Raw genomic sequence first — 13,127 nt, forward strand, 5'->3', positions numbered from 1 at the left:
CCTTACTTTCACATTAGTCCTATGGCCCTGGATTTAGCGGGTGCCTATAAGCGGCCATTTACGAAAGGTGTACATCCTTCCTCAGTCTTAGTGCCTTAGTTTGCGAAGTCAGGAATGTTGCGAAGTCGTTTCCGCCCCAAGGTCGTTATCGTTCGTTGATAGGTTAAGTAATAATTGTAAATAAGAAGCAATAAGATGCTTATCTTAACATACTAAGAAGGTTAGGTGAGGTCGGTGTTTTCTATGAATCTTTTCAAGGTAAACTAAAATATTCACAATCAATTAGTATGTCGCATATGCACTTATTTAATAAACCAATATTGACTATACGCAAGTGCGAGAACGGGTGTGAACTGTTTGGTAAAAGAACAAAAACAAAAGAAAGCTGCCATGATTGGTGAAAAGATGTACAGGTTTCGGAAATGGCTTCATTTTTTTTGTTATATTTTTCCTTAGATTTCGAGGTTTACATAGTTACCTAGAAGCACCCGTTATTGCACCTCTATGCCTCAGATGTAGATATCTACATATCTACCTCTACACTGGTAGATATAGAACAGGATACACATATATATATATACTTCACTATATATATGTACTTCATATATATATATGTATACTTCACTCTCGTGTTTAGGAGAGTTGTGCCTTATATATATATATATATATATATATATATATATATATATATATATATATATATATATATATATATATATATATATATATATATATATATATATATATATGGGACAATCAGCCTATGAACCTATGGTACATGTGCTACAATAGTGTATATAGATGTAGCGTATAGTGTAGGGTACAGTGTGTGTAGTGTAGGATACAGTGTGTATAGTGTAGGGTACAGTGTGTATAGTGTAGGGTACAGTGTGTGTAGTGTAGGGTACAGTGTGTGTAGTGTAGGGTACAGTGTGTGTAGTGTAGGGTACAGTGTGTGTAGTGCAGGGTACAGTGTGTAGTGTAGGGTACAGTGTGTGTAGTGTAGGGTACAGTGTGTGTAGTGTAGGGTACAGTGTGTAGTGTAGGGTACAGTGTGTGTAGTGTAGGATACAGTGTGTATAGTGTAGGGTACAGTGTGTGTAGTGTAGGGTACAGTGTGTGTAGTGCAGGGTACAGTGTGTAGTGTAGGGTACAGTGTGTGTAGTGTAGGGTACAGTGTGTGTGTAGTGTAGGGTACAGTGTGTAGTGTAGGATACAGTGTGTGTAGTGTAGGGTACAGTGTGTGTAGTGTAGGGTACAGTGTGTAGTGTAGGGTACAGTGTGTAGTGTAGGGTACAGTGTGTGTAGTGTAGGGTACAGTGTGTAGTGTAGGGTACAGTGTGTGTAGTGCAGGGTACAGTGTGTATAGTGCAGGGTACAGTGTGTGTAGTGCAGGGTACAGTGTGTGTAGTGTAGGGTACAGTGTGCTCAAATCGTCCTCAGGTGGGACTGATGATCGCCTATGGCGTTGTATGTGTATTGAGTCGTCCTCAGTGGCGGAGTAGAAAGATGTCGGGTCGTCCCCGCATGTACACACTCAGGGGTCCCGGTTCGAACCTCCTGCAGGAGTCGGAGGAGGACCTACCTGCCCCATACACCACCACGCCCGTCCCTATCGTGGTGGATGAGAGGGCGCCGCCCATCAACGGCGCCTACTTCTTCAGGTAGGTGGTCAATATAAGAAAATTTCATTGGCTCTAAAAACTCACCACTTTAACTCAGTTTTTGTTATATATTTGTTCTGTAATTTGTTATAACTGAAGAAAATATGTTATTTGGTTCAGGTTTCTGTTCAGTTTTACATATATGTCAGTAGATACATGTAGTAACATGTGTATTGAGATAGTCAGGTGTTGTTACAGTGCTGTTGTAATAAGTGTTTACCAACATAGTCAGGTGTTGATACAGTGCTGTAGTGACATGTGTCTATGTGTGCAGGATACAACAGGGTGACAACGTCGCCAGATGGGAAGCATCAGCGCCATCTGGCCCAGATGGTAACACCCTCACTACCGGACATTACTCGTGAGTCTGTGGGTCTATGATTCTGTGAGTCTATGAATCTGTGAGTCTGTAATTCAAGTCTCTCTGGATGTAAGTCTAGGTATATGTATATCTCTGTGAGTCAGTATGTGTCAGTATATCTGTCCGTCTATGTGAGTCAGTATATATGTGTCTTATCCATCTATCAAATGCTCAAGGTTTTATAGTTATAGTTTCAGCTACTCGGAGCAAGTTCCAAGTAGCACGGGCTATGGTGAGCCCGTAGTGGACTTACCTGGCACAGGAGCGGTGCTGCTCAACTCGAGGTGTGTGTGTGTTGACCTATATATGATTACGGGAAGCGAGGTGTAGCTCCTGGCCCCCGCCCCCCTGCATCACAGGTACTGTACCTGTTTCCTTTCCATCTACCCCCCCCCCCTGTACAACCTGAATCAACCGAAATGCAATTCTGACGTCAGACTAACATCACAAGCTTTGTGCATATCATCTATAAGACACAATATTGTATCTCTTATTTTGGTTAAATTTGGCTAGGTTGGATTGGGATAGATTAGGTTTGGATAAATTGGGTTGGATGTATTTAAAGAATAGTGATGTCGTAAGATTTCCTTGGGTCTTAGATCCTAGTCTTCTTGTAGCCTCCACTGGGATAAATATTATTGGGACTAAATATGGAGGTGGCTTCTAACACCTCTGCTTCCACTTCTTTCTCCTCACTTGAGTTCACGTAATCTTTTCCTATAGCTTTGCTTCCTTATCAATGCCAACAGTTCTGTAGACAATTGGTGTGTGTGTGTGTGTGAGAGAGAGAGAGAGAGAGAGAGAGAGAGAGAGAGAGAGAGAGAGAGAGAGAGAGAGAGAGAGAGAGAGAGAGAGAGAGAGAGAGAGAGAGAGAGAGAGAGAGAGAGAGAGAGAGAGAGAGAGAGAGAGAGAGAGAGAGAGAGAGAGAGAGAGAGAGAGAGAGAGAGAGAGAGAGAGAGAGAGAGAGAGAGACAGAGAGCGAGAGCGAGAGAGAGAGAGAGAGAGAGAGAGAGAGAGAGAGAGAGAGAGAGAGAGAGAGAGAGAGAGACTGGAAAGCTGAGTTAATTTGCCAGTATGACTTTCTGTCAGTCAATGAACACTTCCAATGTGTTGACAACCCCTACCACAACAATACTACCAACATCCACACACACACAACCTTTTCCACTAAGTCAACCACTCAACCACCCCTCAACCACCGCCATTACCCTTCAACAATATCAACCATTACCACCACCCAAACTCCTCCGCAGGTTCACCCACCCAGACGGGACGCCCCACGCCATGACGTACACAGCGGGCGTGGGCGGGTTCCGGCCCGTCTCTGACCTGCTGCCTACCCCGCACCCACTCCAGCCCTGGCATCTCAAACAGGTACGTCCCCCCCGCCCACCACCGCCCACCACAACCGCCCTCACAATCACGTCCCATCGCCATGTATCTACAGCTGTCAGACATGTCGACTAGCACTTGCCATTATCGCAGCCTTGCCATAAACAACAGACAGTAGCGTGGCGCACCTGCGTGACTCACTAACGGAGTTCTGCGTTTTTTTTTCATTTTAATTACAGATCAAATTTGCCGAGGAACAGAAACGGCTGAAGGCTACTGCTGCTGCTGCTACTGCTGCTGCTGCTGCTCCTGTTGCTGCTGCTGTTGCTCCTGCTGCTGCTGCTCCTGTTGCTGCTGCTGCTGTTGCTGTTCCTGCTGCTGCTCCTGCTGCTGCTGTTGCTGCTGCTCCTGCTGCTGCTGCTCCTCCTCCTGCTGCTGCTGCTGCTCCTCCTCCTCCTCCTGCTGCTGCTGCTGCTGCTGATTCCAGGAGTGAAGGAAAGACTCTGGGAAGCGTCGAAACAGCTGTGACAGAAGAAACAGCTGTGACAGAAGAAACAACAGCTGCGACAGAAGAAACAGCTGTGCCAGAAGAAACAGCTGTGACAGAAGAAACAACAGCTGCGACAGAAGAAACAGCTGCGACAGAAGAAACAGCTGTGACAGAAGAAACAGCTGTGACAGAAGAAACAGCTGGGACAGAAGAAACAGCTGTGACAGAAGAAACAGCTGCGACAGAAGAAACAGCTGTGCCAGAAGAAACAACAGCTGTGACAGAAGAAACAACAGCTGCGACAGAAGAAACAGCTGTGACAGAAGAAACAGCTGCGACAGAAGAAACAGCTGTGACAGAAGAAACAGCTGCGACAGAAGAAACAGCTGTGACAGAAGAAACAGCTGCGACAGAAGAAACAGCTGTGACAGAAGAAACAGCCGCGACAGAAGAAACAGCTGTGACAGAAGAAACAGCTGTGGTAGAAGAAACAACAGCTGTGACAGAAGAAGAAACAACAGCTGTGACAGAAGAAACAGCTGCGACAGAAGAAACAGCTGCGACAGAAGAAACAGCTGCGACAGAAGAAACATCTGCGCCAGAAGAAACAGCTGCGACAGAAGAAACAGCTGTGACAGAAGAAACAGCTGCGACAGAAGAAACAGCTGTGACAGAAGAAACAGCTGTGACAGAAGAAACAGCTGTGACAGAAGAAACAGCTGCGACAGAAGAAACAGCTGGGACAGAAGAAACAGCTGTGACAGAAGAAACAGCTGTGACAGAAGAAACAGCTGTGCCAGAAGAAACAGCTGGGACAGAAGAAACAGCTGTGACAGAAGAAACAGCTGCGACAGAAGAAACAACAGCTGCGACAGAAGAAACAACAGCTGCGACAGAAGAAACAGCTGTGACAGCTGCACAAGACGAACAAACCACAGTAGATGAAATACCAGCATCAACGTGAATGAAACTAAGAGCACTTAAAACAATGTTGAGTGTGTGTGTGTGTGTGTGTGTGTGTGTGTGTGTGTGTGTGTGTGTGTGTGTGTGTGTGTGTGTGTGTGTGTGTGTGTGTGTGTGTGTGTGTATGTGTGTGTGTGTTGGGGGTGTTGTGTTAGGGAGGGTGATTTCATATTTATGAGAAAGAGGTTATGAGAGTAATTTCCAAAGACAATTCACTCGAGCAATCAGACATTTGTCTGTACACAGCCATACAGAAACTTGTCCACAAGTCCCCAACAAACTTAGTGTGTGTGTGTGTGTGTGCAACTTGAGTTAGCTGTAGGCACAGAGGCTACAATTTGGAGATGAAGGGGCCATGAAGTTCCTGAAGAGCTTCAAGAGTCTCAAGAGCTTCAAGCTTGAATAACTTAAAGAGTTTCAAAAGCTTGAAGCTTCAAGATAGCACTCCAACTTGAGGCGTGAATACAGCAGTCATGCTGGACGACTTAAGGGAACAAGGTTGGGACTCTTTCATAGATTTAAGTGAACATTTTGGTTAGGAATATGTGGCATTACTGACTAACTGTACCCCAAAATATATTACAGACAGTCTCACCTAACTACATCATGTATCCCTTGTAATACCTTACAAATGTAACTCCAGGGTTACAAAATGAGCAATAAACATGTTTCTAGTAATTATATGAACTAATTTTCCCAATTTAATAGTTAGCAAAGCTTAGGGACACAACTGATAGCGATCAATTTGTGAAACTATTTCGCTATCAATTTATGACACTCAAAACAAATTCTAATTAAATAATATAGAAAATCTACTTTATTTTACGATAACGTCAATATTCTCAAAGTTCTGAACCTGACCCAACTCCGTGGACAACCAGTAGATGGCACCCATGGCATTAGGTTCTCAACCTTCAACAGTTTCTTGCTAGAATTCCCTAATCACTTGGACTGGACGGTAGAACGACGGTCTCGCTTCATGCAAGTTGGCTTTCAATCTCTCGACCGTCTAAGTGGTAGGGCACCATTCCTCCCCCCCCCTTTCGTCCCATCCCAAATCCTTATCCCGACCCCTTTCAAGTGCTATATAGTCGTAATGGCTTGCTGCTTCCCCCCTAATAATTCCCTCCCTCTTGGTAGAACTTCCTTTCTCAAGAACATCACTCCATCAGCGAGCATTCATTCTTAAGCTGACTATCATGCCCGAAACGCTTTGCGTAATAGTGGCTTTAGGCATTGTATGTACTAGCTATACCTATAAGTTAAACAATCCTTGTAAATATTTATTGTATGTATGTACCTTACCTAAATAAAATTGTATTGTATTGTTGTTGTTGTATCTGGAAGTTGTTCGCTCAGCAGGTTGACACACGGGAGATCAGGTCAACTGAGCACATGAAGGCTCTGGCACACAGTTGGCTACAGGCTCATCCTGTTCCTTGTACGATTGTCACCCAATGTTGTTAATGAATAAAACTTATTCCTAACGATGAATATAATAGGCTGCAGAAGCAGTGCCGCACCTTCGTGAAAACACTAGCCGGAACACTCGGTATTTCTGCTCGTATGCAACTCAAATCAATTTGACGTTCCATGCATCGTACCTCATTGCCCTGGATCACGGACCAACGTAGACTCGGCGGGACCATTTTTGTTTGGCATTTTTTGTTTTTGTGATGGTGTACGCACCAGTCTGGGTAACCGGTTGGCGATTTGAATCACAAACACTCGCTCGCTGGTTGCATTAATTTGAATGTCAAAGGTGCTGCTGGTCAGAGAGAGAGAACACGTTTTTTAAGAGTATTGGCGAGAGTTGCGGTTCACCTTTTGTTCTACGGGCGGAGTGCTGCTTGTCACTCTGGATTTAGGCAAGCGAGTTCGTCTGCACCCCGACCTGACACTAACCTCTAAGGCGGCTGTGTATTCTAGCGTAGGTGTTGTGTCCCCTACCTGTGTTGTGACACTATTCTAGTGCAGATGTTGTGTGTCTACCTGTGTTGTAACGCTGTATTCCAGCGCAGGTGTTGTGTGTGTATTACTATGTGTGCCTGCAGGATCGAGCTGTTAGCTCTTGGCTAAAATGTTGGAGGGGATCTCCAACATTTCCCAAGCTGGTGTCCAAAAGATCTCCAGCAGATGCTAGAGCAGGTCCCCAGTAGGGTTTTAGTAGATCTCCCTCAGGATTCCTAGCCAGTCTGCAGCAGGTCCCTAGTGAGGCTCTGACAGCTTCCTAGCAAAGATCAACACTGGTCTTAGGAATCTGTTGTTGTTGTTGTTGTTATAGATTCAGCTACTCGGAACAAGTTCCAAGTAGCACGGGCTATGTGGACTTACCTGGCACAGGAGCGGTGCTGAATGAATCTGTCTTAGGAGTTGTTTCACCCTCTGTACATAGCAAACCTAGCAGCTCTCCACCTCTCTCGACTTCTCTTCCCCGATATCAGGAGAGGTAACTGGTGAGGGGGAAGGTTTTTTTTTGGGGGGGGAATGGATGCGATGAGGGGGTGACTAATGGAGATAAGAGAGCGGTTCAAGGGATAAAACTATGATCCCTCCCTTGATCGAGGGAACAAAGGAAGGGGCTGGTTTTGCGAGGAATTAATGTTTCGCGGGAATTGTTGGTTCATTACACTAGTAAGAAAAGGTATTTAATTTCGGATGCCTGTGATTATCATTCCACCTCAATACTCATTCTTTCCCCCACCCTTATCACTCCACCCAGCCCTCGGATTCTGATTAGAAAATCTCTAAAATTGGGTCACTATCAGAGCTGTTTTTAAACCTTTAGAATTCGATAACTATCTTGATCCACTGTTGAAAGCGTTCACAGGCAGCACCAACTCTGAAATGATCCTGAGGTGGTTCAGAGGATCATTGTCACTCCTCACTGACCGACTTTGATCTGGTTGGAGATCTGACTAATAACTTTTCCCTGCTGACGATCTAGTTCTACTGGCACCAAAAGATTCTAGGACAAGGGAGAGGAAGGAAGGGGGATTTATTATGCAATATATATAGTTCTGGATGCATTAAGGCAGAACAGAGATAAAAGGCAGCTCAGCAGTGCATGTTGTAGTACTGGATAGTTTCCACCGACAAGAACCCCAACGTTTATTGCGCCCTGAATCGTTCTCGGTGCAGAACTGCATATATATTAAATCGTTCACATCGCTACAGTCAAAGTTATAGCAAGTTATTCCCATCTCTTGAACCACGGCTTCAACTCATCATTCTCAGTGTAATGTACCTGACTCATCCTCCATACGCTTGGCTCACCAGTTGCTGTTCATTAATGTCTTGCAGCGTGTTCCATCCGGTTTTCAAACATTGGCTGAACTTGCTTTCTTCTTTTCTTCGCGATACGTGCAGTTTGCATGAGGGTTTGTCCTCCCGATGTCTGCAACTTGCTTTACATTCTTTCAGGAATCAAATTAAAGACTTTTTCATTTGCAAACTTGACGTTTCTCGAGATTGTTGAAGCTTGGGGTCCAGTTTGACTTATGGCTAGCTGGCCATGTCTCAGACTATGAGAATGTTGGCTAAAGACATCACGCTCCTCCAAGACAGTGTGTGGTGAGATCACGGGTCTAACGGCTGACTCTACACCTGATCTTTCACATTGTGCTAAGATACGTATCTCCCACAGACGGAACCACAGTCACAGCCCCGCTCCTGGGCCAGGTAAGTCCACTACGGGCTCACCATAGCCTGTACTACCTGGAACTATTGGTTCCGAGAAGCTGAATCTAAAACAACAACAACACAGACGGTAAACCAGTTCAACGATTTAAAATGTTAGTCAGTTTAAAATGTCATAATGATGAAGAAAGGGCAGTTTATGTACTGTATTATCTGTCCCAAGTTTATAATATAGATTTCTCAAAGTGCACAAGTCAGCATTATAACAACGCTGCCAACATGTCAGCGCCTGACCAAGGAATGCAGACGATGCATATAACAGATTCTTGCCCGATGACAAAATGTTTGTTCTCAATTGTCCAGTTACTTTACACATCTCTTCCTCAACATACCGATGAGCAACTCATTTTAAACATATTTGGGCAATGATTGTGTGCTGAAACCTTTCTAATACTGGCTGGAATGATCAGGCAACAAGGGGCATTTCGTGAAGCCTAGTCATAGAGTGTGTAAGATTGTGGATGCGTTTCAAAGTATAGATAAACACTGGTCACTAAAGGAAGGAACTATAAGTGACAGAACAAACAAGATATATACACTACTATAGGTACTCACGTTGACCAGAACAATGGAACTATATTAAATACTTTCACATCACATGTATTGCTCTTAAGTAAAAGAATTGGACTTGAAAACGTATGGAGACATCTGGTGCTCTACAATCTTCCGGGCTTGGAGGTTTTTTGATTGTTATTTACCCTCTCACTCCTTAACAGACCATTTACATATTCTGAGGAAGGATTTTGAAGACATCAAAATGTATCTTGCCTGACAGCGACCTCAAAGAAGTCCCACAAGCAAACAAATTATGCTAATGCATCAGAAACAACAATGAAGCCTAGGAGACAGTATCTACCTATACTACGCCATATTTTATATACTCGAGGTTCGTAGTCTTCATTAGTCACACTTTAGACTGAACTTCATACAGTCGTACTCAGATCAACTGCACTACAGTGTTGATTAAATTCAGTATATAGCCTTAAGGAGCAACTTGGTTAAGTTTATATAAAGGTACGGTACATTAAGTACAGCGTAAGAGAAAGTCACATTAACAGCACTACACGTAAACACTACCATCATATATTGTGCAATTTAGATTAAAAAGTTCTAATTTTCAGTAATATATATATAAAAAAGAAACATCTTATAATTAGAGCTGTGCGACCTGTGTTGTCAAAACATACAATATAATATAAAATTAGGAGAATGAGAAGACAGTTTGAGAGATAGCTAATATATACTAATTATAACATGAAGCTATATAAATATCCAGACCGTCAGGAATTTGCATCAATAAAATGTTGTAGTTAATCTGGATCAAAATCATAAGCCTCTGTTCACCCAGCAGTAAATGGGTACCTGGTTGTTAAACGATTTGACGGGTCGTATTCCGGGGAACACTGGATTAAGGACCTGCCCGAAACGCTACGCGTGCTAGTTAGTGGCTGTACAAGAATGTACAAACTCTTGTATATATATAACTAAATATAAAAAAAAAATAGAAAATGAAAAATAAGGTCTTTAGTAAACAACATTTACCATTGACAAAACTACAGAGATTTAATTACATAGATACTTGTCAAGTTTGTGTACATTCAGGAGTTGTCTTGGATTATGGTCAGGTGTATAATATGCCTCATTACTAGTAGGTTAAGGGCTCACCATAGCCCGTGCTATCCGAGTAGCTGAATCTATAACAACAACACAGTGGGTCAGTATAAGCTCTTGTGGTAGGCTTGTTAACCTTCCCGGGGCTGATAAGCCTTGAGCCCAACACCCAAGGCAAAACAAGGCTGGGGACTAAAGTTGACTAGCCAGTTTATGTCTATTTTCCTCTTGCACAGCCCCGCCCTCAGCAAGCATATTGCCTTAATCTGTAAACCAGTCTGGCGACTTTGACCTCAGAACCCTGACCAACAACATTATACAAATTCTGAGCCTAATAAGTATCTTTCACCTTTTTTTTATTTAATTGATTTAAAATTATTCCAGTTCACATCTAACCTCTTTAGCTATAAGAGTTTAACTAATCGAGTGAGCTCTAATTTTTGACAGCTTAAGAAGGCTATATGGCACGTCACATCTTGTGGAATGAGCTTTAACATTCACGATTTGTTGTGCAGGACATGTGGTACTTTCAAATCCAGGGATCCCATCACAATGGTTGTACTCTTCAAGTCACTTGTGTTGTCCCGTCTTGAGTACTGCTCAGTATTCACTTCCCCCTTCAGAGCAGGAGAGATTGCTGAAATAGAGGGAATACAGAGAACATATACGGCACGCATAGACGCAATAAAGCACCTAAATTATTGGGATCGTCTCAAAGCCCTCCAAATGTACTCACTAGAAAGAAGACGAGAGAGATATCAAATAATATACACCTGGAAGATACTGGAGGGCTAAGTACCAAATCTACACAGTAAAATAACAACGTACTGGAGTGAACGATATGGAAGAAAATGTAGAATAGAACCAATGAAGAGCAGAGGTGCCATAGGCACAATCAGAGAACACTGTATAAACATCAGAGGTCCGCGGTTGTTCAACGTCCTCCCAGCAAGCATAAGAAATATTGCCGGAACAACCGTGGACATTTTCAAGAGGAAACTAGATTTATTCCTCTAAGGAGTGCCGGACCAACCGGGCTGTGGTGGGTATGTGGGCCTGCGGGCCGCTCCAAGCAACAGCCTGGTGGACCAAACTCTCACAAGTCAAGCCTGGCCTCGGGCCGGGCTTGGGGAGTAGAACTCCCAGAACCCCATCAACCAGGTACGCACACATGTCTTTGGTTTGTGGTACACACATATATCCTGCACATGTTTGTGCGTATGTTATGTATACATGCCACGAGCCCGTCCTCAGAGTAAAGTGTTTGCCACAAGACACGAAACCCATTCTCATACCAACTGGATAGCTATCTGCATATTTGTGATGGTCTGAAAACATATTATGGTTTCAATAATACTTGAATAATATTATGGTTTCAAATACAATAGACTGGTTTCAGTTTACTTGTAAATTGGCAGGGGAATCTTTGTTCTAAACAAGGAACATTGTCAAGTTATAACTTTACTGCATTATAAATCGTTTGTTTAAAATTTAAAAAGTCTATGCCGAAATCGTTTTCTTTGAAATGGTCTAAAGAATTTGGTTTTCTGCCAATTCTAGGGGATACTCACGTAGCTTTCGAATTCCATATTTTATATGAGAATAATACAATGTATTAACGTAATCAAATGTAATGAAACATAACCTAACCAAGCCGAACCTAACCTTAACCTAACCATGGATAGAGAGTAGATAATAGCACACATATTACTTGGGTAGGACAGTGGTTCCCATACTCTTTATGGTCATTACCCCTTTTTTTCTTAGAGCGTCCTTATTAATCGCCGCCCTACACTCAGTATTAAAAACATTTTTAGCAACCTGTAAGCTCGCTCCTGTAGCTGGTTTTTTCTCTTCCCTACCGTCTGGTATCATAACCTATACACTGCCTCAAATTATGGCCCCTTACGTTGACCAAACCACACACTAGAAGTTGAAGGGACGACGACGTTTCGGTCCGTCCTCGTCTATTATGAAGTCGATCACTTGATTATTGTTTGTTGTTGTAATAAACGCAGCCCGTCCTCCAAAAATGGGGAGGTAAATGTACACAGCCCCATAAGTGCAATTATGTACTATGTATAACAGTTAAGAATTGTATTCATTTACATTAAGTATTAAATCGTATTGGCAAATATATTGTGAATATTTGAGTTTACCTAAAAAGCTGAATAGAAAACCACGACCTAACCTAACCGTCTTAGTCTGTGAAGATAAGCATTTTATTGCATCTTAATTATAACTTTTACTTAACTTATAGCTATATTGATATTACAGTTTTATAAAACAAAACTAAAATATTTCAATAAACTGTAAAGTAACTCAAGATTTTTTCAAATTTTGTATAAAATCCCTATTGTTTAATAAAAGTGAAAAAAATTCTAATATTTAAAACTTGTTTAAAGTAACAACTTTAAAATTTCATCTCAAAATTTTAAGTGTCCTAACAGAAAACGAGATTTAGATCGGGTGAGGGGGATGGATAAATGTAACAGCCCCATAAGTGCAATTATGTACTATCTATAGCAGTCAGGAAATGCACTTTATTACACTTAGTATTAAAACGTACTGTCAATTCGGAGGATGGGTTGAATAAACGTCATGTGGAGCGTACGTTCGTTTCTCTTCCTGCTGAACTAAGACAACCTCCCTAGTCACATCAAAGACTGTCTTTCTCGCAATCAGTTTAAAAGAGAAAACTAAGACCTATCCGATAAACGCAATACTAGTATAACCTATATTACTAACTAAATGTCAACCTATGTTTTGCTGTTATTGAACTTTAATTACTTAGCCTGTACTACTGCTATAGCTCTTATCTGCAATGTAAAAAATAATAAAGAATTGTATGCCTTCTGTTTATGGCTTTATCCTGTCAAATTAATATGTTCTCTTAATATTTTTTTCTGTTCCAATAATCGTGTAATAATTATCATTTTGTATTGATTTAACTCAATTCATTATTGCTTTTATCTCATTTAGTATTAAGTCTTCTAGTTTTTTCATT

At 42.1% G+C, this 13,127-nt stretch overlaps 1 protein-coding gene across 1 annotated transcript; it reads left to right on the forward strand.

Moving 5' to 3' along the window:
• The first annotated feature begins 1,279 nt into the window (after nt 1-1,279).
• Nucleotides 1,280-4,811, forward strand: LOC123767265 (serine-aspartate repeat-containing protein I-like). The gene is made up of 4 exons (XM_069304985.1): nt 1,280-1,664; nt 1,939-2,025; nt 3,279-3,399; nt 3,597-4,811. Exons 1-4 carry the CDS (start codon nt 1,453-1,455, stop codon nt 4,809-4,811), a joined length of 1,635 nt encoding a protein of 544 aa, XP_069161086.1. The 5' UTR covers nt 1,280-1,452.
• Nucleotides 4,812-13,127: the final 8,316 nt, after the last annotated feature.

The sequence above is a fragment of the Procambarus clarkii genome, chromosome 53, assembly GCF_040958095.1.
Source record: "Procambarus clarkii isolate CNS0578487 chromosome 53, FALCON_Pclarkii_2.0, whole genome shotgun sequence".
NCBI classification, from domain to species: domain Eukaryota; kingdom Metazoa; phylum Arthropoda; class Malacostraca; order Decapoda; family Cambaridae; genus Procambarus; species Procambarus clarkii.

Excerpts from the sequence above, each read along its gene's own strand:
- LOC123767265 (XM_069304985.1), top strand. The coding sequence starts at position 1,453 with ATGATCGCCTATGGCGTTGTATGTGTATTGAGTCGTCCTCAGTGGCGG. Across the intron at positions 2,026-3,278 it reads CTCACTACCGGACATTACTC|GTTCACCCACCCAGACGGGA; the intron begins GTGAGTCTGTGG and ends ACTCCTCCGCAG. Across the intron at positions 3,400-3,596 it reads AGCCCTGGCATCTCAAACAG|ATCAAATTTGCCGAGGAACA; the intron begins GTACGTCCCCCC and ends TTTTAATTACAG.